Source organism: Corythoichthys intestinalis, chromosome 5 (assembly GCF_030265065.1).
Source record: "Corythoichthys intestinalis isolate RoL2023-P3 chromosome 5, ASM3026506v1, whole genome shotgun sequence".
Taxonomy (NCBI): Eukaryota; Metazoa; Chordata; class Actinopteri; order Syngnathiformes; family Syngnathidae; genus Corythoichthys; species Corythoichthys intestinalis.
Window position 1 is genome coordinate 13,075,433 of NC_080399.1, and position 24,832 is coordinate 13,100,264.

At 39.8% G+C, this 24,832-nt stretch overlaps 2 protein-coding genes across 7 annotated transcripts in view; one reads left to right on the forward strand and one right to left on the reverse strand.

Annotated features, from left to right (window-relative positions):
- Positions 1 to 1,098, reverse strand: part of LOC130916182 (ELKS/Rab6-interacting/CAST family member 1-like) — a 46,984-nt gene extending 45,886 nt beyond the window's left edge. For all 3 annotated transcript variants that reach the window (XR_009063238.1, XM_057836689.1, XM_057836688.1), the window contains exon 1: positions 799 to 1,098. The gene's annotated coding sequence lies outside the window, so the exon portion shown is untranslated. The remainder of the gene's footprint in view (positions 1 to 798) is intronic.
- Positions 1,099 to 6,118: 5,020 nt separating this feature from the next.
- The window catches only part of LOC130916048 (serine/threonine-protein kinase WNK1-like), a 48,724-nt gene continuing 30,010 nt past the window's right edge, over positions 6,119 to 24,832 (forward strand). For 2 of the 4 annotated variants that reach the window (XM_057836415.1, XM_057836418.1), the window contains exons 1-2: positions 6,119 to 6,323; positions 11,591 to 12,776. In XM_057836415.1, coding sequence (XP_057692398.1) covers positions 12,000 to 12,776 — 777 coding nt within the window. In that variant the 5' untranslated portion in view covers positions 6,119 to 6,323; positions 11,591 to 11,999. Of the gene's footprint in view, positions 6,324 to 6,512; positions 6,671 to 6,845; positions 6,962 to 11,590; positions 12,777 to 24,832 lie in introns of those variants that run through there. The other 2 variants (XM_057836416.1, XM_057836417.1) reach the window with 2 other exon arrangements.

The following is a 24,832-nucleotide window of genomic DNA, read 5'->3' on the forward strand; positions in this document are numbered from 1 at the left end:
ACACCTATGGAATGGTTGCCGTTTAAATAAACAAGCATTTTGTCTTTGTCTGAAATACATGTATCTATGGAAATCTCAGTGAATACACATTATGTTATTATTATTATTATTACTAAGTCCTGCAATTGAACCTAATTTTAGTAAAGGTCACAATGCATGATGTAATAATTATAATAACAATTATTTTAAAAAAGGGGGGGGGCTTTGACCTCAAATTCTTCTTTCCATGCTTCAAAAATTAGGGATACAATGGTGTTTTAATGCATTTGATGCCCAATCACAATATAACCCCTCAGTCAACCTGCATGGCCTTGCTAGCCGCTAACGTTACGTCAACGTCCCGACTAACGGTGACGGCTCACCCTGTTCCCTTTCAAATTATGGAACATTTCCCCATTTTTAATAAGCGAATATTTGCCTGGTTTCATCGTTGTGTTCAAAACTAGCCACGTTTAGTCATAGTAAATGGGAGAACGAATTGTGTCAGTGCTGACGTTTACGTGTAAACTAGCAAGGAAGGGAGGGAAAGGGGGACTGTCCATTATTGTGGACGAGGGGGATGAAAAAACTCCCTCCTTGTACAAATTGATAAAGACCTTAACACCCGTCAGTCATTTAGTTACAACACATTAAATCCAACTCAACACGTGATGTAAATGTCATTGTACAGCAGGACGGGACATTTTTTTCCACAATCCAACACGGGTCCTCCGTAGTGAAGACACCCTAAATCAAGCATTTTCCTAAGCGGATTTCTCTTTAATATTTAACCACACTGTCATTGTGGAGTTTACATACCTGTCATTCCCGTCAACACACGTTCAATGTGACATATGGAGGTTGGTGTCTCGCAAGCAGAAGCTCTCTTCTTTTTTCCCCCTCGCTACTAACACAATAGCCAGTGGTGAAAACCTCTGCAATAAACTAGCTTTTTGTCGTCTGCTAGCATTCAGAATGAGCACAGCTTCCCTAAACGCTTGGACAATACACATTCGATGGCAAATGAACGTGATTTCAGATGCTAGTAGCTCGACAGTTGTCTATCAGATTTTGCCATCTTTTTTGCCAGCAGCTCACGAGAGCCAGCCAGGGTGCTTCAGTGACGTCAGCAAGCCTCCCAATGCGCGCTCCCGACACTCCTCGCCACGCTTCTGTTTCATTTCAACCATGCGAGGTCACGAGCAAGAGACTGACACTCAACTACAGTATGTACAGGGGTTGGACAACATAATGGAAACGCTTTTTAAAAATTTAAACAAATAAGTAAAATATGGTGTCGGTCCGCCTTTTGCGGAAATTACAGCCTCAGTTGTCCAAAGTATTTTAAGCCATTCTTCAGACCAACGGCGTACGTTTGCATAGGGACGGTAGGGATATAACACTACCAACTTTTCAAGATGCTCAAATTGTCCCCACCAACTTTTAAGCAACCTTATTTGCATTATATAATGAGTTCAGATATATACAGTGGGGCAAATAAGTATTTTAGAGGCCTGTAATTGTCAACATGGGTAAACCTCAACCATGACAGACAATGTGAAAAAAAAAAAAAACAGAAAATCACATTGTTTGGATTTTTAAAGATTTTATTTGCAAATGATGGTGGAAAATAAATATTTGGTCAATACCAAAAGTTCATCTCATTACTTTGTTATGTATCCTTTGTTGGCAATAACGGAGGCCAAACGTTTTCTGTAACTCTTTACAAGCTTTCCATACACTGTTGCTGGTATTTTGGCCTCCATGCAGATCTCCTCTAGAGCAGTGATGTTTTGGGCTGTGGTTGGGCAACACGAACTTTCAACTCCATCCACAGATTTTCTATGGGGTTGAGATCTGGAGACTGGCTAGGCCACTTCAGGACATTGAAATGCTTCTTACGAAGCCACTCCTTTGTTGCCCTGGCTACGTGTTAGGGATCATTGTCATGCTGAAAGACCCAGCCACATCTCATCTTCAATGCCCTTGCTGATGGAAGGAGATTTTCACTCAAAATCTCTCGATACATGGCCACATTCATTCTTTTCTTTACACAGATCAGTCGTCCTGGTCCCTTTGCAGAAAAACAACCAAAAAGCATGATGTTTCCACCCCCATGCTTCACAGTGGGTATGGTGTTCTTCGGATGCAATTCAGTATTCCTTCTCCTCCAAACACGACAACCTGTGTTTCTACCAAAAAGTTCTATTTTGGTTTCATCTGACCATAACACATTCTCCCAGTCCTCTTCTGGATCATCCAAATGCTCTCTAGCGAACCGCAGACGGGCCTGGACGTGTACTTTCTTCAGCTGGGGGACACGTCTGGCAGTGCAGGATTTGAGTCCCTGGTGGCGCATTGTGTTACTGATAGTAGCCTTTGTTACTGTGGTCCCAGCTCTCTGTAGGTCATTCACGAGGTCCCCCCCATGTGGTTCTGGGATTTTCGCTCACCGGTCTTGTTATCATTTTGCCGCCACGGGGTGAGATTTTGCATGGAGCCCCAGATCGAGGGAGATTATCAGTGGTCTTGTATGTCTTCCATTTTCTAATAATTGCTCCCACAGTTGATTTCTTTACACCAAGCGTTTTACCTAATCCAGATTCAGTCTTCCCAACCTGGTGCAGGTCTACAATTTTGTCTCTGGTGTCCTTCGACAGCTCTTTGGTCTTGGCCATAGTGGAGTTTGGAGTGTGACTGACTGAGTTGTGGACAGGTGTCTTTTATACCTATAATGAGTTAAAACAGGTGCCATTAATACAGGTAACGAGTGGAGCCTTGTTAGACCTCCTTAGACCTTGTTAGAAGAAGTTTGACTTCTTTGACAGCCAGAAATCTTGCTTGTTTGTAGGTGACCAAATACTTGTTTTCCACTCTAATTTGGAAATAAATTCTTTAAAAATCAATCAATGTGATTTTCTGTTGTTTTTTTTCCACATTCTGTCTCTCATGGTTGAGGTTTACCCATGTTGACAATTACGGGCCTCTCTTATCTTTTCAAGTAGGAGACTGCACAATTGGTGGTTGACTAAATACTTATTTGCCCCACTGTATATAGGTCATTTAGAGTGTCTTCCCATATATTTAAAGGATAAAACTGACCCTACATTTATTAAGTGAAATACTTTTATTATGTTCAGACTTACATTGACCCATTTTCACTTGCTGAATGTGCCAGTCAATTTTTTTTTTTTTTTTATCAAACGGACGTTTGATTGGCTGATGACTTGACCCCCTTCCCTCCCACACACACCTCAGCCCCGACACAAATATAACATGCCACCTCCTCCGCCACCTTCGAAGACGAGGAATATTAGTTTTTTTTCTGTCAGCAGCAGCCACTGTAAGCAATGTAAAAATACGTCAGTGTTGTGGAGGTGGGGAACACACCACTAATTTTGCTCCTGAAAATCTTAAGACAAATGTTTATTTTTGGCATACCTGGATAAATAAGAGATTATTAACAGGTTTGTATTTATTGTGTCTGTTAATATAATTTATGTTTGAATATTGCAATTTAAATTTGCTAATGAAATCCAGACATTTATTCTGCAAGTTTTCAAAATGTTTCTTTGGTAGGTTTTGAAAACAAAGGTTTGAATCAAACGGTGTATCATCTGAACCAATACATATGCACTGCAAAAACACACCTTCTTAAAACTAGTTAAATTCCCTTGTTTTTAGTGTAAATCTAGAAATATGTGAAAATATCTGCCAGTGCTTCAAGAAAATTTTGCTCACTTAGATTTCATGAAACTACTCTTTAACACTCATAACAAGATGGAGAAAATGATTTGACTAGACTTAAGAAAAAATATCAGACTAAGACATTATAAATTTGCAGTGAGAAAGTCAGAATAATACAGATTTATTTTGCATTGATCATTTAGCCTATCAATTAAAAATTCATCTTCGTGAGAAATGTAGCTCTGACCCTCGTTCACCCAATCTGTTTGGTTTTATCAATGTCCCGTCCCCAGCAACAAGTGTACATGCAGGCTATGCTGTTACAGTATATCGTCCCTACCTACGCCCCTCTAACTCTTTCTGAAACAATGGCGTTGGAAATCGACGTCTTAACTGAATCTGTAAAACTGACCATAAATACTCAATAATGATGAGGTCTGGGGATTGTGCCCATACGCGGAGATTAAGGGGAGGCCAGGGCATAGCCCCCTCCCCCCGGTGGCCAAATATGTAATCGCATGTAATTGACTTTCCAATGTATGACTTTAAAATCAAGACTTTTCTATTAAATGTTGTCTATAAAAGTTGTAAAGCAATAAAACAAGCAACAAAAATGAATCCAATAAACAAAAAAATATTTTCATAATGGGTCAAAATTAATTTTCGAACTGATCATGTGACTAGCATCTTAGAGACGGTCATTTGCTTTGCTTAGCCAAAACCACCTGAGGACAGAAGAAACAAGATGGATATACAGTGATCCCTCGCTACTTCGCGCTTCAAACTTCACGCTCTCAGTCCATCGTGGATTGGCTGATGAGTTGTCCCGAGCCGATCGCGTAGTCTCACTCTCACTTCCTCCCTCCCTGCCTCCCCCTGCTCTTTTTTCGTCAGGCACTGCACATACACGCTGAAAAATGAAATCTTCATCTCCATAAAACTTTTCAGCAGATGGAAGCATGAAGTGCTCCAAAATCTTCTGATGGCTAGCTGCATTGACCCTGCCCTTGATAAAACACAGTAAACCAACACCAGCAGCTGACATGGCACCCCAGACCATCACTGACTTTGGTTACTTGACACTGGACTTCAGGCATTTTGGCATTTCCTTCTCCCCAGTCTTACTCCAAACTCTGGCACCTTGATTTGCGAATGACATGCAAAATTTGCTTTCATCTGAAAAAAGTACTTGGGACCACTGAGCAACAGTCTAGTGCTGCTTTTCTGCAGCCCAGGTCAGGCGCTTCTGCCCCTGTTTCAGATTCAAAAGTGGCTTGACCTGGGGAATGTGGCACCTGTAGTCCATTTCCACCACACGCCAGTGCACGGTGGCTCTGGATGTTTCTACTCCAGACTCAGTCCACTGTTTCTGCAGGTCCCTCAAGGTCTGGAATTGGCCCTTCTCCACAATCTTTCTCAGGGTGCGGTCACCTCTTCTGGTTGTGTAGCTCCCATTGTTTCCTTCCCACAGACTTCCCACTGAGGTGCCTTGCTGCAGCACTCTGGAAACAGCCTATTCGCTCGGAAATTTCTTTCCGTGTCTTAGCCTCTTGCTTGAGGGTGTCAATGATGGCCTTCTGGACAGCAGTCAGGTCGGCAGTCTTGCCCATGAATGCGGTTTTGAGTAATGAACCAGGCTGGGAGTTTTTAAAAGCCTCAGGAATCTTTCGCAGGGATTTTGAGTTAATTCGTTGATTCAGATGATTAGGTTACTAGCTTCTTTAGAGTACCTTTTCATGATATGCGAATGTTTTTAGATAGGGATTTTTGCTTTTTCTTGACTTTTTTGCCAAAATCATCAATATTAAAACAATAAAAGGCTTGAACTACTGCAGTCGTGTGTAATGAATCTAAAATATATTAAAGTCCAATGTTTATCAGTACATTACAGAAAATAATGAACATTATCACAATATGATATTTTTTTTAGAAGGACCAGTATTTTGTAAAGGTTGAAAAGTTCCCTAAGTGTTACTTTAACAAGACTACATTCCGTTCCTATCATGAAAATCAGTTTCGTTGACGTGTACTGAAACATGGTGGATGTAATCTCCAATATCACCACTAGAGAGTAGTGTTGAACTATTGAAATACTTTTCCTGAGTTTATTTATAGACTACGTACTACATTCTGATGATTGTCATGTTAATTCTGCTAAGCATTTTTAAGATACCAATGCCACATTTTTTCTTTTCTTGCTGTAAATGTGCGATTAATGCCAATTGCATTAATTTTCATCTATAGGAAAATAAGCAGTTTTATAACTGTACGATCTGTTATGTTTTATTTGTATTAGTTTAGTACTAGTAGCATTTTAAACGTTCAAACGATGCTTCATTATTTAATACACGAATGAAAACGTTTTGTTGTAACTAATCTTGCTTCAAATTTCGAACGTGAACGCGCCGTGGTTATGAGGTCATTGGGCACTCGCGCATGCGCGGTCGGAAAACCTCTTTTCTTTTCGTCAATGCGAAGAAACTGCGTTGCTGGGGATTTTTTTTTTTTAAAAACCAAAATATGTCTTAGTTTGTCGGCTCACTGGACGCTATCCTGTCACATGTATTCGGATACCGACTATGTATCCATTTTTAGACGACTTCCACCGCGAGAAGCATTTTAACGCCGGTGAATGTCGGTTGTGTTGTGGATGCGAGGTAGGTCACCCGTTTATTTACTGGCTCGTAATGCCAAATTGGAGTGTTGGTGGATATAATGAACATACTGTGGAAACGTAACCGCTTCTCTGTGAAATAAATAAAAGTTTTTTTGTGGTTTAAATTTCAAATGGAGCCGACGTTGAATCGAACTGGGGTGAGGGGGGCGGGTCTAGCTTTCAGGCCATCTGCAAGACCCGCCTAGCTAATGTTTAGCACGCTAAGCTAGATGAGATGACGCTAGTTGTCACCGCCTGCCTGGTAGCTTTCCAGCCGGTGTTTCACCGGCCGAATGTACCCGGCTCGCCATGGTAGTCGCTCAGGGATGGACGCTCGACCTCAAACCGGTAACCCTATCGATTTATATACGATATTGATGCAACATTTACATCCGCCTATTTGGCTGCGTGGGAAGGCGAACAGCGGGGGGCATCCTGTTTAAAATACGCGACGTGACGTTTTGGGTTAGGCCGCCGGGGGGACGAGATTAGCTCCACGGAGCTAACTAGCTGCTAAGAAGCTAACAAAGAGCCGGTTGCTCCTTCTGGCTTTGTGCCGTTGAAAATGTTACCGTTTAAGGAGCATTCGGCGTCATATAAAGAGTCAGGGCAAACGTAGGTACACCAGACGAGTGTCAGGTAAGTCAAATGTCAATAGTTGCACGCATAAAAATTAATCCGCCGCGACTGTTTATTATTGTGCGTTTCGAATGTGCGCACGTCCATCAACGCCCGGTTCTGTTCGTGTTGTAGTTCACGCTTCTCGCACGGTAGGCTGTGGTTGACTTAATTAGCCAAATCGATATTCATTGACTGCATTTCAAATGCGTGCCAAATTAAGGTCTAAAATGGCCTTGTTGGTGGTTGGAGTGATGGTATCTATCTCGTGTATGCGCCCCCCCTCCCTCGCCTACATTATTCGGTGTTATCGTTAAGTGTTCTTAAGCGATTAATGCAATGTGATAATCTTAATTACACCTTCCCTCGTTTGAGATCTGAACCGATGACCTACGAGCAGCTGTCAGTGTGTTAAATGTGCGCTGACAAATGGTCGAGATTAAGGAGCTGCTCCTGCAATCTGGTGCATTTGACTTTTCTTTACAGGTAGTCTACATCGGTGTTGGGCACGTTACTTTAAAAAAGTAATTAGTGAAAGTAACTAGTTTCCAGGGAAAGTAACTTTCCGTTACTTTATAAAGAAGTTGTTGTATGTCAAATAATTCGAAATTTTCTGAGCAGTATTCGAGTCAGTTGAATAGAGAACAGACAGGTAGTTGTGTTATAGAACCTTGTAATATTTATTGCACCTCACCAGCAACAGATTTATCCTACACTTGTAGTGCAACAAAAATAAACAGATTTGAATTGCTTACCACAGATGTCGACAAAAGCTTTGCCCCGGGACATAAATTACACTTTACATGCACGTTCTTTCCTTTAATTTCGACCAACTTGAAATAGCGTTTATATCTCCACCTCGTAAAGGACAAATTTTCCTCTGAATGCTCTGCCATCATATCCCTCTGCATCTGTTTTGTGTGTGTGTTTGCCGCACGTGCTGTTCCGGTTTGTGTGTGAAAACACCGGCTCTGATTGGCTTACCATGACACATGACGCTAACCCTCAGCCAATCACAATCACTTCCATCGCATCTATCCAGGGGGTGCATTCAGGTAGCCTCGTCTCCCTACTCCTCCCGTCACCCTCAAAGCGTCTGCCGTCCTCAAGATGGAAGCGGCATTCTTGCTGGCTGACAGTGGGCGATGGGAACGAGGCTAGCATTCAGGTGTAGCAAACACAGAAAGTTAGCAAGCTTTGGAAAGCATTTTCTAATTGAATGAGCAGGGACAAACAGCCTGGAGTCATAAGAAGTATGTGCACTATTCTCGAACCTGAACGCACCCAAAGTCTTCGGTGACAAACAGAGCAGAGTAGACTCGCTACGGCTGGTAGTTTCTTCAATTTATTCAGAGTAAGTAATGCACCGCTTTTGACCGTCAGTAACTGTAACGGCAGAAAAAATAATTAGTTAGATTACCCCGTTACTGAAAAAAGTCGATATTTATAACGGCGTTATTCCCAACACTGGTCTACATACATGTCATTTCAAATATATTTACTCTATAAGATTAATTATGGAACTGCAAGGCACTCTTCTGGGCTCATCGAGATGTATAAAACATATCATTGGTAGTTTAACTCTTTTAAAAAATGATGGGTACTTCATAATGAAACCGTCTGAGAGGAATTTACTCGTTTATGACGTCTGAGATCAATTTACTCGTTTATGACATACAGTGGGGCAAATAAGTATTTAGTCAACCACCTAATTGTGCGAGTTCTCCCACTTGAAAATATGAGAGAGGCCTAGGCCTGTAATTGTCAACATGGGTAAACCTCAACCATGAGAGACAGAATGTGGGAAAAAAAAACAGAAAATCACATTGTTTGGATTTTTAAAGATTTTATTTGCAAATGATGGTGGAAAATAAGTATTTGGTCAATACCAAAAGTTCATCTCATTACTTTGTTATGTATCCTTTGTTGGCAATAACGGAGGCCAAGCATTTTCTGTAACTCTTCACAAGCTTTTTACACACTGTTGCTGGTATTTTGGCCCATTCCTCCATGCAGATCTCCTCTAGAGCAGCGATGTTTTAGGGCTGTCGTTGGGCAACTCGGACTTTCAACTCCCTCCTCACCACGTGGTGTCAAAATGATAACAAGAACGGGGAGCAAAAATCCCAGAACCACACGGGGGGACCTAGTGAATGACCTACAGAGAGCTGGGACCACAGTAACAAGTGCAGTCATCGCAAGGTGGAGATAACTGCATCGGGAGGGAATACGACTGCAATGTCCTCACCGAGACGCTAAGGCTCAGTCCTGGCTATACAGTTAGCTAAACTCCCAAATGATGATACAGAAGACGTTGGTATAATTTGCAGACTTTATTCAACCATCACTTGAAGAGTGAAACCAAAAATAGAAATGAAACAAATCAATTTCGTCCCCCAATAACAGGTTTGCATCAACGTAAATCAGCGATGATTAGCTGCTAATACATTAGTAACACAAACTGTTAGCATGCGTTCGCTAGCATTAGCACATCGTTTAAACCACTACACAACTTGATTTAAGTGTCCGATCGCGAGTGGAAACACACAACAACAACACAAAAGATGATACATACAGGCGTTTCCTCTGTAGATATTTTACAAACATTAACAAAGAACGTAGGCTTGTAGCAGTGTTTCCCTCTCTCACTAACTCGCTCACTCGCTTGGATCCGGCACTTCTTCGCGTGTAAGCGCGTTCGTCTTCACGTGAGGAAGCGCAAGGACGCCCCCACTTGAGCGTGAAAGCACCATAAAAACTAAAAGGCATGCATTTCAATATAATGGTAAATAATACACTTTAACACAGGGGTCCCCAAACTACAGCCAGCCTCCACATTTGGTCCGGCCCCCTGAACAATACCAGAGAGCATTTTGAATTTTTTTTATTTTTTTTTTTACTTCTCAATAGTGTTATTTCCTGTCCTTTTTCTATGAAGAACTCAGAAAGGGTCAATTTGGTTATTATCTATTTAATTAATAGTGTTATTATTATTTATCTATATTATATTATATTATATTATCATTTTTATTTTATTTACTTTTGTTCCGTGAAGAATCCAGAAAGGGTTATTTGATTGTGGCTTTCTGAAAAACAATATTTTTTTACATTTAGGCACTCCTGCAATTGTCACACTTTTTCTGTTACAACAGAGAAGGGAAAAGTTATGTGGCCCTCACAGGAAAAAGTTTGGGGACCCCTGCTTTAACACATAATGCCAAAGGCAGAACAACGACCTATATGCCAATATATACTAATATTTTTTATTTCTATTGGAAAAATGTTTCAGTAAAATGTTACACATTGTTGTGCATTTGCCACTTATTGCCACAGTTAACATTGAGGCTTTGGGCCTCTTTTGACCTCGTTGTGAGTTTGTAAGGTTGTGACTTCTGATTAAACAAACTCGATGCCAATCAAAACGTTTGTTCTTCTTTTCCCCCAAATTAGAATCAATAAGAGAATCGATAAAGAATCGAATCGTTAAGCAATATCGATAATGGAATAGGTATCGTAAAAATCGTATCAATTCCCATCCCTTGTCAGGATATATACAAGGTATAAATGAGAAGGATGACAAGATTGCGAAAGGTAAGATTTGGGTCCGCAAAAATGGTATAAAACAATCTTAATTGTTGACCCTGTTATACATATAGAGAATGACGTGTAATAAACTTAAAGAACTTTGTCTGGTAGCCTAATGCTAACACAAAATGCATAATGCAATTGATGGGTTAAGGATTAGCATTCATACTTAGTGTTATAACCCTTTAAGAAACAAGTATTCCTAGATTATAAATGTGGTCATGGAACAAATTAAAGTTTTGCGCTGAAGGCATAATTATGTGCTTTCATATAAGTCACGGTGTATTGGAGTGAAAGTGTAGTTCAATAACGCTGCCAAATACAACCACAGCCATTATTCAAATTAGCCCAATGTTATTGTAGGTCAATCAAAGCAGAATTTTAGATTGTATTCGGTCTTTAAAAATGGCACATGTACAACAAATGTTAACAAGAAAGCCACTTATGTGGCGAGCCCATGCTCCAAAATTGCACTGTCTGATCAAAGCCTTCAACAAGAGCAGTACGATACGATAAACACATGTCTGACATTATGTATTAGGTTCTGTATTTCTGTTTGTTTGTGTTCAAGATAGCTCAAGAACGAATATAGGGATTATCAAATTTGCAAGATTTGCGTGTAGTATAAAATTGAGGTCAAAGGTCACAGAGGTCAGAATAGGAATTTCTCAATAACTTAATAGCAGATTATCCTATTTAACTCAAATTTGCAGGGTGGGTGATATGAAGGTAACACAGTGATTACATTTTTGGGCATGAGGAGGTCAGAATAGGAATTTCTCAATAAATTGATAGCAGATTATGCTATTTAACTCAAATTTGCAGGGTGGGTGATATGATGGTAACAGAGTTGAAAGTGGTCTAAATTTACATGACAAATTAGCAGCGTTGTTATGATGAGTGTTGAATTTCACTGCCTTGTTGGATTATTTTTATGTTATAAGAGTATGTTTAATATTGCCAAGTATCATCCCAATAATCACCAATATAATCTTATTTATTTATTTGCAGTGGCACGTTTCCTTTGTCCAATCGGAATGATTTTTATTTTGTTCTCTCTTGCAGTAAAATCGGACGAGCCAATTCGTATTATTTTGCTCAGAGGACATCTGTAAGAAGGCACTGCGTGTTTGTTCCTCATCAACGAGTCCTTATGCTTGACAGAAGCTGCAGCCTGTGTCTCACAGAATGGGTGGTGTAGATTTCAAGAGATTTGTAGACCTGCACCAGCACTCTGTGCTTTGCTGTGGTGTTCAAATCTTTAACAAAGGAACACCTCCTATTCACCTTCTCCAGTCTAACCACTGTGTGTACGAAGACTAAGCAACAAGGAAAGGAATTTAAGTTTTTTTTTTTTTTTTTTTTTTTAAACAAATAAATCCCAAATATTGCTTAAACAAAAGCCCCTTAGCCGACATGGAAGTCTCCCTATTTTAATTTTTCAGTTCTAGTCTTCCTGTGCTCTTTGTGTGGGATGTCGGAAAAGCCTGATGACAAAATGGTGAAATTCCTGGCTCCCCCTCCGAAGAGTGGAAATGGTCCGAGCTCTGGGTCGGACTCGATGGTTAATGAATCCCGTCCAACTGAAGTGAGGCGGCGGCATCACACCATGGAGCGTGACCGCTGCAACTCCGAACACCGATTCTTGCGCCGCAGTGTCATCAGCGACTCCAATGCCACGGCTTTGGCCCTCCCTTTGCCCAGCAGGATACCAATACCTGCCGTTCAAAGGAACCCACCGCGAGAGGTCCCGGCGCTGCGCCAACAGGCCGCCGTTCACCGCACTTCGCAGGTCGAACCAAGCGTGCCTCGAAAAGCGGAGTCCGCCGAGACTCTGGAAAGCGGAGAGCCAAAAGACACGGAAATTGCCAAGGTGAACGCCGTGCCTACCAAACAGGCGTCGACCATTATACAGGATGTCTGTGATGCGGAATCAGTGGCGGAAACCCAGTCGTCGCCGGAATTGAGGCAAAGCGAGCCGGACAACTCCGCTTACACAAAGGTATCGCAAGAAGGTGACGGTGAGGATGAAGAAAAGGATGCTGCCAAGGCTCGTGCAGAGGCTGAACAGAGGGAAGCGGAAAAGAAAGTGCAGGAGGACATCGAAGAGGCTGAGACCAAAGCGGTGGGAACATCACCAGATGGGCGCTTCCTGAAGTTTGACATCGAAATTGGACGTGGCTCTTTCAAGACCGTCTACAAGGGCTTGGATACGGAGACCACTGTGGAGGTGGCTTGGTGTGAGTTGCAGGTAAGAAATTACAATAATATTTATACCTCTAGTACTTTTTGGAGTGGATGAGCATGTTTCAGTGAAGACGACAGATGTCCAATCCATTTGAACTAATAGAAAGATTGTTCCCAGTTCGAGTGGTTGGATGTCTGTCGTTGTTAGTGGCAACCAATGAGTTGAATACAATGAGTTGTACAGATTCTATGCCAAAAAAAATTGACCTAAAGGACTGGGCGATTTTAAGATCAAAGATGGAAAACAATTTTTGACCAATTTCGATGATCTGCCATGTCATATTTAATTGACCATAGGCATTTGCAAACTGAGTAGTTTGGCAGATTTTGAACAGTTCCACAAAATGAGTCCAATGTTGATGGTTTTCCAGCAGTTCGCTAAAGCACATAGAAGAAAGAAAATTGCACATATTGAACACTAAAGTACAAAATGTTTCATTTGTCGAGCAGGTACAAGCTTAATGCTACCCTAATTTTCGGACTATAAGCCGCTACTTTTTTCTTTCATTTTGAATCCTGCGGTTTATAGTCCAGTGCGGCTTATTTGTTGATTCATTTGGGTTAATAGGTAACACTTTATTTGACAGCGGTGTCATAACACTGTCATAAGACCATCATAATTATGACATGACACTATCACGGGCATTACTGAATGCTTACGACAGATGTCATTGTCATCCGGCAAATTATGTCACTAACTTTATTTATGTCCAGCTTGGAGCTGTAAGATAATTTGCAAGCTAACACTAAATAACGTCTGTTATTAGCATTCATAAATGCTCATGACAGTGTCATGTCATAATTATGATTTTCTAATGACAGTCATATGGTGCCACTATCAAATAATGTGTTAACAAATACCATCACTAGCCGTTATTAAAACAACCGGAACAGTAACTGAAGAAATAATTAGCACAGAACATGAATTTTGATTGCTATTTACATATGTAGCGCTGCAATGCACGCTAGGAGGCATGTTGGACAACAACAGAGTTGACACCAGGTGGCAGCATAAATTGACTGTCTCTCCCAAGGGAGCAGTGATGGCCAAATGAAGCTTCTTGAAGCAATGAAACTTTGCTGCCAATTGGTTCAATAAATGGTGGTTCGTTTGGTCTTTTGACAGTCTTATAATGCCACTGTCAAAGTGTTACCTGTTAATATGTTTTGGTGTAAATATACCATAATACAGCGAGAAGAGCTGCGGCTTATAGTCCAATGTGGCTTATCTATGAACAAATGCTGTTTCCGTGCCAAATTTGGTGGATAGCGGCTTATACTCAGGTGCGCCTTATAGTGCGAAAATTACGGTATTATCCAATGATGGATGCCATTGGATAAAAATTATCTGGTAAAAACAACATTAAAACCAAGATATAATCGAGAACGAACGATAGGATTAAAAGAAAAAATCTTTGCCATTTTGCCTCTTAAGTATAGAATGTAGGTTTGCAATTTGTCCCATAATAGGTTTATTATTTTACGCCTTGGCACAAAAAGGTCATAAAACCTAAGCGAAATGTCAATTTGACATAAAAACTGATTTTCCTGCCTTTTATTCCATCCATATTCTCTAGCATGTAACCTCATTAGTTTTGCAGGTGTGCTGCAAGCCTTAGTGATTGAACTGTTCCCTTAACATTGGTTTTCATTGCCGGTGATAGACTTCCAATCCATTTGAACTGGATGGGGCTAGTTTTCAAGTGGTTTAGTACACCCCAGATTAGGTTAACTGTAAAGCTAAACACATTTAGAAAATATTACACACATTGTACTCTAAAATATCAAATATATAGCGCCTGTTAGCTTAATGTTAATATACAATGATAGCCAATATTGTATAAGAAATACCAGTCAAAAAACAACACCATTAAAAAAAAAAAAGATTTTTAAATATCACGGAAATAATCGAGATCAGACGAGATGGAGAGGGAACAAATTGTGATATTTTTGGACGGCCAGGTCGCCCAAAGTTACTGTAATAGAGATGGGAACCTTTGGACAGCTCACGAAAGAATACAATTTGCAATACAAGGCTCACAATAATGATCTCAAGATATGGCGATACAACAATTATTGGTACATGGGTCAGGAAATAATACTTAAAGACAGAAAAACAAGCTCTTTTCATCCTTCTGTTGTGAATTGAAATGAGTTTATCACTAGTAGACGAACAATCCATTTGAATCTGGGGGCCATCCTGCCATTGATTTTTGGGGCATTTCATGTCATTTTCTGTTTAATTTCGGTCACCACCTATTAATTTGAAGAAGTAACCTGAAAAGACCTAAAATAAACAAAAGTGACCTGTAATTGCCCACAAAAGACGCACTGCGAATGCTCTGATTTCAGTGCCATTGATGGCGCTAGTCGATAATCCATTTTGAAATGAATTCCATGTCAAAATGAATTGGACGTCTAGTGCCGTCAGTGGCAGCCAGTGAGTTATTATAAAATTATTCTACTGGGAAATTTTGCTAGCAACCTTTTGGTTCTTTTTTCTTTTTCTTTCACCTTTTCTTCACACCTTTTCAAAACGATATTTAGATTCTTGGCGGAAACATAATAATAACCTTTTGGGATAAAAAGTGTCACGATTTATCACTATTTCGATATATTGTCACACCCCTACCATATCAACTAAACTACCAATCACAGGTTAAATGTTTCTTCTGAAATCGCACAACTATGATCAATTCACTTGCCACTTTAAAACCCTTTAACACCGGACATGTCGGCGGTGACACGTTTATGCAGGTCATCTTTGAAGCCTCGTCACGCTGTAGTTTCGTCACCCACGTGCCACTGGTTGGTCTCATTTGAAAATGCGGAAGTTGAGGTCCATGCCCGTTTTTACTTGAAGTCAATCGGCCAAGTAAAACAGGGGTTTTGTGGTGCATCAATAATCGATTTATAATCAAATCGGAGCCTCTGAATCGTAATCGAATCGTTAGGTTCCCAAAGATTCCCACCTCTAGTCAGCGCGGTCTTTGGGACGCAGTGAGGGACGGATCGAGAGTAAAAATCATGCTTGTCATTACCTGGGTAATGACAATGCTCAACTCACGGCTCTGGCTCAACTCATGCCGCTAGATTAAAAAAAACAATAATACCTGAGTGCTGCGTCAGCCGCTACAAACTACTTCCACATAATGCTATGGTAAATATCACGTGTAAAGAACTAGATGCAAAATGACAAGACTCGGCGCCGTTAGCAGCACATGTATAGAAAACTAGATGCGAAATGACAGACTTGCCGGCGTTGGTAAACAGCTGCCATCTTGAAGCAGTAGACTTCCCTGGAAGGCTGTTGTAGCGACCCTTCTAAGCATACCTAATTAACTTTTTAACTAAAATAGTCCTAATTCGGCAAAATCTCAACTTGAATCTATCTTTAAAACAGTTTTAAAACTTTCACATGTCCAAAGTAGACGGAAGGCAAATTATGGAATACCGGGAGCAATTTTAACAACTTTAACCGTTGATACACAATATTAATTGAATGTAGTTTAAAGCTACTGATACAGATTGGGGACTTAAATATTTTATTTACTGTTTTGAACCGTTAACTTGATACTGAAAGAATCTTTTATTTAAGCCTGAGAGGCTTTTTTTACAATTTTTGTAGCTAATGTACGAAACATTAGAAGCAGCTAATAGCTTGAGGATGGGGGGGTGTCATCAATAATCGATTTATAATCGAATCGTAGCCTCTGAATCGTAATCGAATCGTTAGGTGCCCCAAGATTGCACCTCTAGATAATATATATGTAATTTTTTTTTTTTGCACTGTTGGTCTACTCTACTAGTATGTAACCTGTTTTGACCATAGTAAGCGTAAAGGCCACAAACGTTTGTTGTTTGTTTTGAACTGTCAAATATAAAACCTCCGTCTACTACAGTGTTATTTTTTTCTGTTAAATGGTTATGCCAACAATTTGAATAAATATTATCAACCTTCACAATGGTTCGTCGAGCATGTTTGGTTGTAAATGGGACATCAATATTACAAATTTTGACAAGTTTTTTTTATTTTTATTTTTTCTCCTTTTGGGTTCAAATTGTTGATTCTAATTGGTCAGTGAAGAAAACAACAGTTTATGGTGTCCTGAAAAAGAGACCCAACTGGGCCATTTTGTACAATTTTGTCTTTGAAATATAAAGGCAAATTCAAAGGCATGCAAATTCGGACAAAATAAGCTCAGGTGTTTTAAAGGTTAAGGTAATGGGTTTGATGTGTGAAAGATTCATGCTTCTATGCTATGCTCTTTCATTTAGTGCTACATGATCTCCTGACTTCATTTTACTCACACATTTAAATTGCTACTTTATGGCGATAGCTGCTGTTAGCCGTAGGGTATTGGTCTTTGTCTACTGATGAATTGGCAGCTTCATTTGAGGTAAGTGTCTTGGGATTTGCCTCTGGGGACAGAGTAAGTGGTTTCTGATTTGTAGTTTTGTTCAAGAAGCAGACACTCTTTCATTTTTCTTCCTCACGTAAAGGAATATTCCAGCATATTTATTGTAGATGACCCAGTTTTTTAAAAGGAAAATAGATATACATTTTGGCAGGAAGCCAGCATCATTTCCTCTGTTACCTGAGTAACATCCGTTGACATTTACCCCGAGACTGCGCTGACTTCTCTTTCCTTTTTGATTGTTCACTGGGTGAGCAGCATAAAAACACCTGCCATTTCCCCAGTTGTGTGGTGCTTCATACACTCCTGAAATCTCTTCCTCATCTTTGGTAGGAACAGGATGTTATCTAAATGATTGTACACTGAATGTTCCTATGACTAAACATTGCTTACACTTTAGTCATTGGGAAACACTTTGGACTGGAGCTACTTGAGCACAGTTGCACTGATAACGTGCGATTTCCCCATATTGATTTACTGCCATTGCCACACTTGCACTCCATTTTGAATAGAAGGTAGAAGGAAATTCTGAATGTCAAAGACAGTGCTCTGAAGAAGTCCAAAAGCAATTAAAACTTGGACAAAGTGTAGTTAATTCCTAAATCATTCCTGCCCCTTAAAATAATTATTGGGGTTGTTAAATTGGCACTTAATGTAATTGGTCCCTTTGTGCCAAATATGCGATTGGCTTTGAATTGGAACCAATTAGTTGTGGTTGAAGAAAATATGCTCAGCAGATTAAGATAAGGAAAAAGTAGCATTGTGCCGTGTGTCCGGCCGAGGCAGCTCTATGGCCCTGAGCAAAGTTTGACCTCATTCACCACATGATTGTTGGCTTTTCCTGTCACGCTCTCAGCCTGTCGGACCAGCAGCACATATACAGCGGCCATAGCTTCACATGCACACTTCAGAACAATGTGAAGATTACAGGCACGTGCCCTTCCCCCCTACACGGCACCAGTGATGCGCATGCTCAGTCCACTCATGGTCTGAATGCTTGTGTGAATGTAAAATGGGTCACATTCCTGACAGAAGAATCTCCTGTGTGAAGCACAGCAGGCTGGCCTGCCAAGGCTTGTTTCGGCCTATCTGTCGTCCTCCCACATTGTTTTTAATCATCCTCATGAATGGCCTTGGTTCACGTTTCACGTTTATCTATTTAACCATTATATATCTTCAAGGGATGTTTTATCATTAGTATCCTTATATAGGTACAGCCAGGGAAATCATTTTTTTTTCTTCGGTCAATCATGCCATTGTCCCAAAATTTGTCCAAGCTTGCGGTCTAAAAGTTTTTCCTAAAAACATCTTCAGCGGCTGCAGTTTTTCAGTTTTAAGTTGGTATGTGTGCAAGGGTCAATCGCCAGGTGTGGGTGTTAGTAAGTCAGAGTTTCTGGTTTGTCCAGCTCAATTACGTTTGGCTATGTCCACTCAGTGTTGCGGCGAGCCTTTACTCTGCGTGTGAACGTAAATTGTAGCCTGCAGCCATTCTCAATTTGTATTTGAGTTTGACTGCCCGTTCGATAAATGGCTAAACGTGTTTCGCCAGATGGTCGGAATCGTCGGATAGTGCGGCACCTTATTGGCGGCATTATTTTTTTTCAACTTAATTTTGTTTTCCAGAAAAATTTTCTGTGGAGCAATTTGAACAAACATACATTTTAGGTTTAATTCTTTCAAAACTATAAGGAGTTAATTCAAGAAAGGCATTACCAGCCTTTGTGCAGATAGCATCTTAGCATGCAACCTGATCAAACTGTAGCGTTATGGCTGTGGAGTTAAAGCTATCTACTATAAAGTTTTAGCATTTCCTTGATTAAAAAAAAAACACATTGATTAAAAAAGAGGCATTAACAGCCTTTGGCAAGTGATCTGATCTAACACTAGCTTCCCGGCTCTGCGTTTTATTAGTTTAGTGCAGCTGACTAGGAAGTTGATAAATATTCTTGTACTACTACAAATTTTCTGAAGTGTACAGACAAAAATACGATAAGTATTTCCTTCTTTTGTTGTCACCAAAATACCCCAATTCCCGCATCATTGCCACATTTTTCACCCACGTGACTCAAAATGTAGCTACTTATAGTAACACTCTGTGCCTCGTGCCTACACTGACTCCTTCTTAGAACTCTGTTGATGTCATTGTAGTCATCAATGGGCACATGCTGTACTTGTCACCATGGTAATATTATATACAAGCCACAATTTTCTGTGCGTTTTTGACGAAGGAATGGAAATATAAAATATTTTCATCTGATTAATAGCACAAAATATTAATCCATGAATTGATTTTCAAAATAAGAGCTGTAGTCCTACATATAAGGAACTATTAGGTAACTTGGTACTACTCAGTTTAGACAGTAGAGGAAACTTGAACATTAAATAAATGTATTTGTTCACTCTTAAGGTTTAAGGAAAAATGACATCAACTGATTCTGATCAAACATGGTGTTTTTAATCATAATCAGGTGTTAGTCACGTGCACACTTGGCCTATTTTGAAATCTAAGCATGAAAACATGACACACTAAATTCCCCTGGTTGTGCTGATTTTAATTTACTGGAAATGTTCCAGTTGCACATGTGAAGCTAAAACCCCCTCACATGATTGTTAAACCTGTCCCATGATCACCCACGTTTTTTTGTTTTTCCTTTCTGACACATCCCTGGTGTGTATTTCTCAGTATACAAGTATAAGTATACTGTCATGATTTAATAGCTTTATGTTGGCAAAAATTCTGCTCAGTATTTTTAAGGCTTAGAAGTGTAGAAGCTCATTTAATTTGCTCATTGCTTTGGTTCCTGTTGATGCTGTAATCAGTGACGCAGAGATAAATCAGCTTGATATGTTCCCTAGGAGTTTGGTGCCAGATGGAAAGAGTACCCTAGCGCTTGTATGCGAATGCAACAAGTCTGACAGGTTATGCTTCCTTCTAGCCTTCGGAATTGTCTTTAACAAACGGTCGGAGGGCAGCGGGTGTGTGAGCATTTCAACACTCAAAATGTCTATGTACAAAGACCCTAAAGAGAGGGGAATTCATTTAAACTTTAAACTCTATGAACCCAAGTTGACGGGAGTCATCTAAAGCATTTGAAAGGCATACTGGAATGGAATGTGGCAGTTGTCAACATCCTGCCTTAGAAGCGACTGCAAACACTTATTTTGCCTGAACAAGTTTGTCGACCTCCACTCGTTATAACCCATGAATGAACTCCGATTTTTTTTTTTTTTTTTTTTTTTTTTTTTTTTTAGGATTTTACATTGCAGGCACGTTTGTAAAGCAAGTAGGTCAGTCTGGAAGAGGGAGGAGTACAAGTTTGGGAACTCCTTGATTCCACACTGCACTAGTCAGTCTTCATACATGTCCACTTCCAGTTGCTCCCTTCCCACCTGTTTCCTCACAAACTCTTGCCTAATGCCAAACATTCAGAAATGAGGAAGAGCACCCCCCACCCCCGGAGGCTTTCTTAGTTGCCTGTCCAGCTGGTTGTTTGTGTCTGTCCATTTGTTGGTTTACTATTGTCATTTTTTTGTCTTGATTTCTTCTTGTTATTGCTTTTCTTGGCCACTGTGCTACTATGTTGTCTTATTTATTTTTTAAATTCAATTATGATATATCACGATACTTTGTAGCCCAAAAGGTTTCCTATATGCTCCCACTGAGAAAAGATATATTGTTTTAAAAATGTGTCAATGTTTAAAAACCCAATAGGTTGCTACCAAAATCTTCCATTAGAATAGTGTCTAAGTTAGCTTACTGGCTGGCATTGGATTGGCTGGATTGGATGTCTAGCGCTGTCAATGGCACTGAAACCAGAGCATTCACAGCAAGCCTTGTGCACATTCACATGTAACTTCCTGTTCATTTTAGGCCATTTATAGGTTATTTTCTGTTGATTTTTAGTCATTTCCTATTCATTTGTGGACATTATTGAGCTACATCCTTATCAGTAACCCAAAATCAACAGTAAGTGACCTGTGAAAGTCCCAAAATCAACAGGAAGTCACCTCTATATGCCCCAAAAGGAAAAGGAAATGCCCCAAAATTAACCCGATGCCTGGCATTGGCTGCCAATGAGGGCCATAGACGTCCAATTCGGTTGAAGTGGGAAGTATGGCAGCGAATGAACTGCCATCTTCCCAGTTGTGACTGATTGAACGTCTACTAGTGATGAACTCATTCCAATTCATAGCAGACAGTTGAAAATAGTTTGTTTTTCTGTTTATTAAGCGTTTTGAAGAATATCCTAGAATGATTTTCTAGCCTATGTATCGATAATTGTTGTACACCATATCGTGTGATCGTTATCTTTAGCCTTGTATAACAAATCATATCCTAAGCTACCCAGAGGTTCCCAGACCTTCATAATCTACAAGCAGCCGTGTCTAATCAGCTCAGGCCCTTCAGAATCTGTAGTTTTAGCTCATGTAACTTCAAGATATACTTTTTTTAACCAATCAAACTTAAATTCATCATCATTTAACCCTTTATAGGGCACTCATTTACCCAATTGGCTGCCTTTGACGGTGTTAGATGTCCAGTCCATTTTGACTAGGAAAGTCTGACAGCCAATGATCCCTAGCAGCCCACTGGGCTTATAAAGCACTGGTGGAAACACTGTCTATAATTGTCATTGGTAGGCAATGAGGTAATGCTAAATATTGTTATTTATTTTCTTGTATATAAAAAAGGCTTGAATAAAAAAGATATTACTGCAGCAATACTCTTGGTTAAAGTGTATTCATTTTTTATTGGTGTTATTAGGCACCTTAACCAAAGTGTTTTTTTTTTTTTTTTTTTTATGACCATTTTTTTCCTTTGATTGTCATACTGTCAATTTCAATTGGCTGATTTGTCATGTAATTTGCAGGCAGTTTGACTGTCCGTTACACTAATCTTTGACCTACTTGCCATGAGTCACCCGCAACAACGTTGCACTCAAGCAATCATTAAGCAACAGTTTTTTGTTTTTTTTTTCTAACCATCTTAAAACACCGAGCCAAAACGCAACTGTTACACCAACAGCTCTATTTTAGTCCTCAGTGTCAACCTTAGAGCAAGGACCTGACACAGCCATCCCTCAGCATGACCAGGGGTTTTTCACTCTTATCTATTTTTAGGGGTTGTTGGGTTATTTATGATGGTCTTTGCCTAGAAGCATCTTCTGCTGTGCTGTAGCCAACCCCCTTTTGATGGGCCTCAAGAGTAGTTGGAAGTAGAACTAATAGTGTTCGATAAGTCTGATGTCATGTGATGCAAAAAAACATCCACTTGCCCATAGTTTCTATTTTACGACCATCTGAATTAATTGAGTTCATTTTTGCTACTTAGGTGTCCTGATCCCGCGTCAAACACAATAAAAGCTTTGAATAGTTTAAAAACTGTACTACTAATAACAAGAGGTGGGAATTTGAGGCACCTAACAATTCAGTTACGACTGAGAAGCTACGATTCGATTATTCATGCCCACATTCCAGCTATTAGCTACTTTTAATGTTTCGTACATTAGTTACAAAAATTGTACAAAAATCCTCTCAGGCTTAAATAAACTATTTCAGTATCAAGTTAACAGTTCAAAACAGTAAATAAAATACTCAGGTCCCCATTCTGTATCAGCAGCTTAAAACTTCATAGAATTAATTTAATGTTGTGAATCAGCCGTTAGAGTTGTTAAAATTGCTCCCATTATTCTATAATTTCCCTTCTGTCTACTTTAAACATGTGAAAGTTTTAAAACTGTTTCATCATTTAAAGATAGATTCAAGTCAAGATTTTGCTGATTTAGGAGTATTTTAGATAAAGAGTTATGTTCGCTCGGAAGTTTCGCTACAACAGCTTTCCAGAGAAATCTACTGCTTTAAGATGGCGGCTGTTTACTTACGCCAGCGAGTCTGTCATTTCGCATTTGGTTTTCTATACATGTGCTAACACCGCCGAGTCAGTCATTTCGCATCTAGTTCTATATACATGTGATATCTATCGTAGCATTATGTGTGCGTAGTTTGTGGCGGCTGTCGGCTGCAGTCAGGTATTATTGTTTTTTTTAAATAGCGGCGCGAGTTGAGCGTGATGTTTACTCTTGGTCTGTTCCTCATTGTGTCCTGAAGACCACACTGACTGTGTTTTAGTTCCGCTTTACTTGGCATATTTCAATAATCGGAATTTGGATGTTTGTGAATCTTCCACAGCCGAATCGCGAATAATCTTAGAATCGGAAATTTCACACACCTCCACTAATAACAATTACTGGTTTGTTGCGTTCCAGCAGTATCTGATTCCTTGAATTTATAAAACTTGAGTATATCTTCACGCAAGTAATCGGACCCTGCTCATTTGGGTATCGGAAAGGTTTTGTTTATATCTGTAAAAGCACGCAGGGCGTAGAAATGCGATCATTAATGGGCTCGCTTGGTATTTGTCAGGCTTAGCGTAGGAACCCTGAGCCTGACATGGCTGTCATCACATGGTGTGCAAAAGGAGAAAGAGGAACTGTATCCCTACAAAATAAACACACCAGAAAGTAGGTCAGTGGGTCTGACTGCATATTGCTGATTTAGTGTCATCGCTGACGTCTAAATTTTATTCTGTAATTTGGAATTTTACTCTAAAGTTTTGCTGGCATTTGAAACATTCAGATTTGTAAAAACAACTTCAAAATACCGCTATGAAATGCCAAAGCTATCAACCTTCACAACAAGTTTTTGTTTCTAGCACATACTTATACAGGTCAGAGGAGAGCTTATTCTCTTCTCCGTAGTGGGTTGAATTTCCTGGACAGTCGGGCTAGTATCCAAATCTCAGGGGCGGTCTTTGGCAGTGGGAACCAGTGGAAATTCAGTGGGCCAGTCTTTCTGGACTTGCGAAACTTTTTTGTGAAGAACACATGTTGAAAATGTAGGTCACGCCAGAAATTACTCAGGAAATTTGAGAAGGGCGGCGATACGCATTCCAGATTTTTGGTGCAATGCCCAACCTGCATCCCATGGTCAATGATAATGTTAGTTCCTATTCCCATTTATGTGGTGACAAATTTACGAGCCTCACGTTGAAGATGTAAATGTTACTCACTGCATTAAACCTATTAGCTTCAATGTTTTTTCTTTCCATCGCTAGGTAAGTCGTTAATATGGGCATTGGAAAACTGCCTACACAAGAGGCCTTCTTAAGCTTTTTTGGATTCTTTGCCAGATAGGCTTTTTGACAACTTTCCATCATTGTTACTGTGTAAATAACTTGCATTCCAGTGCTTAAATTTATGACAGGAATGATTGTGGCTAATACTGGCTTGGAGGGTTATTTTTAAGAAGGCTGAAATTCTTGTACATTATCCTTCAGTTCTTAGAAGTCCTGTTGGTACCACTCTCATTTTGGTTTGTTTGGAATCTAAGACAAAACCAAAAATGTATTTTTTACCCCCTTAGTTCAGAATAACCCAGATGGTTTTGAAATTTGTTTGAATGATGTTAGTCTTGCTTGCTTGCATCTTATGAAGAATTAGCAGTATTTGGCTTTCGGGTGAAATTTAAGGATTAACCTAAAATACAGTACAACCTTCACAGGTGACTTGAATTGGCACTTTAAGCCAAACAATTGGAATCTAGTCACAGGGACTCGGACTAAGTCCCAAATTTAATGACTCAC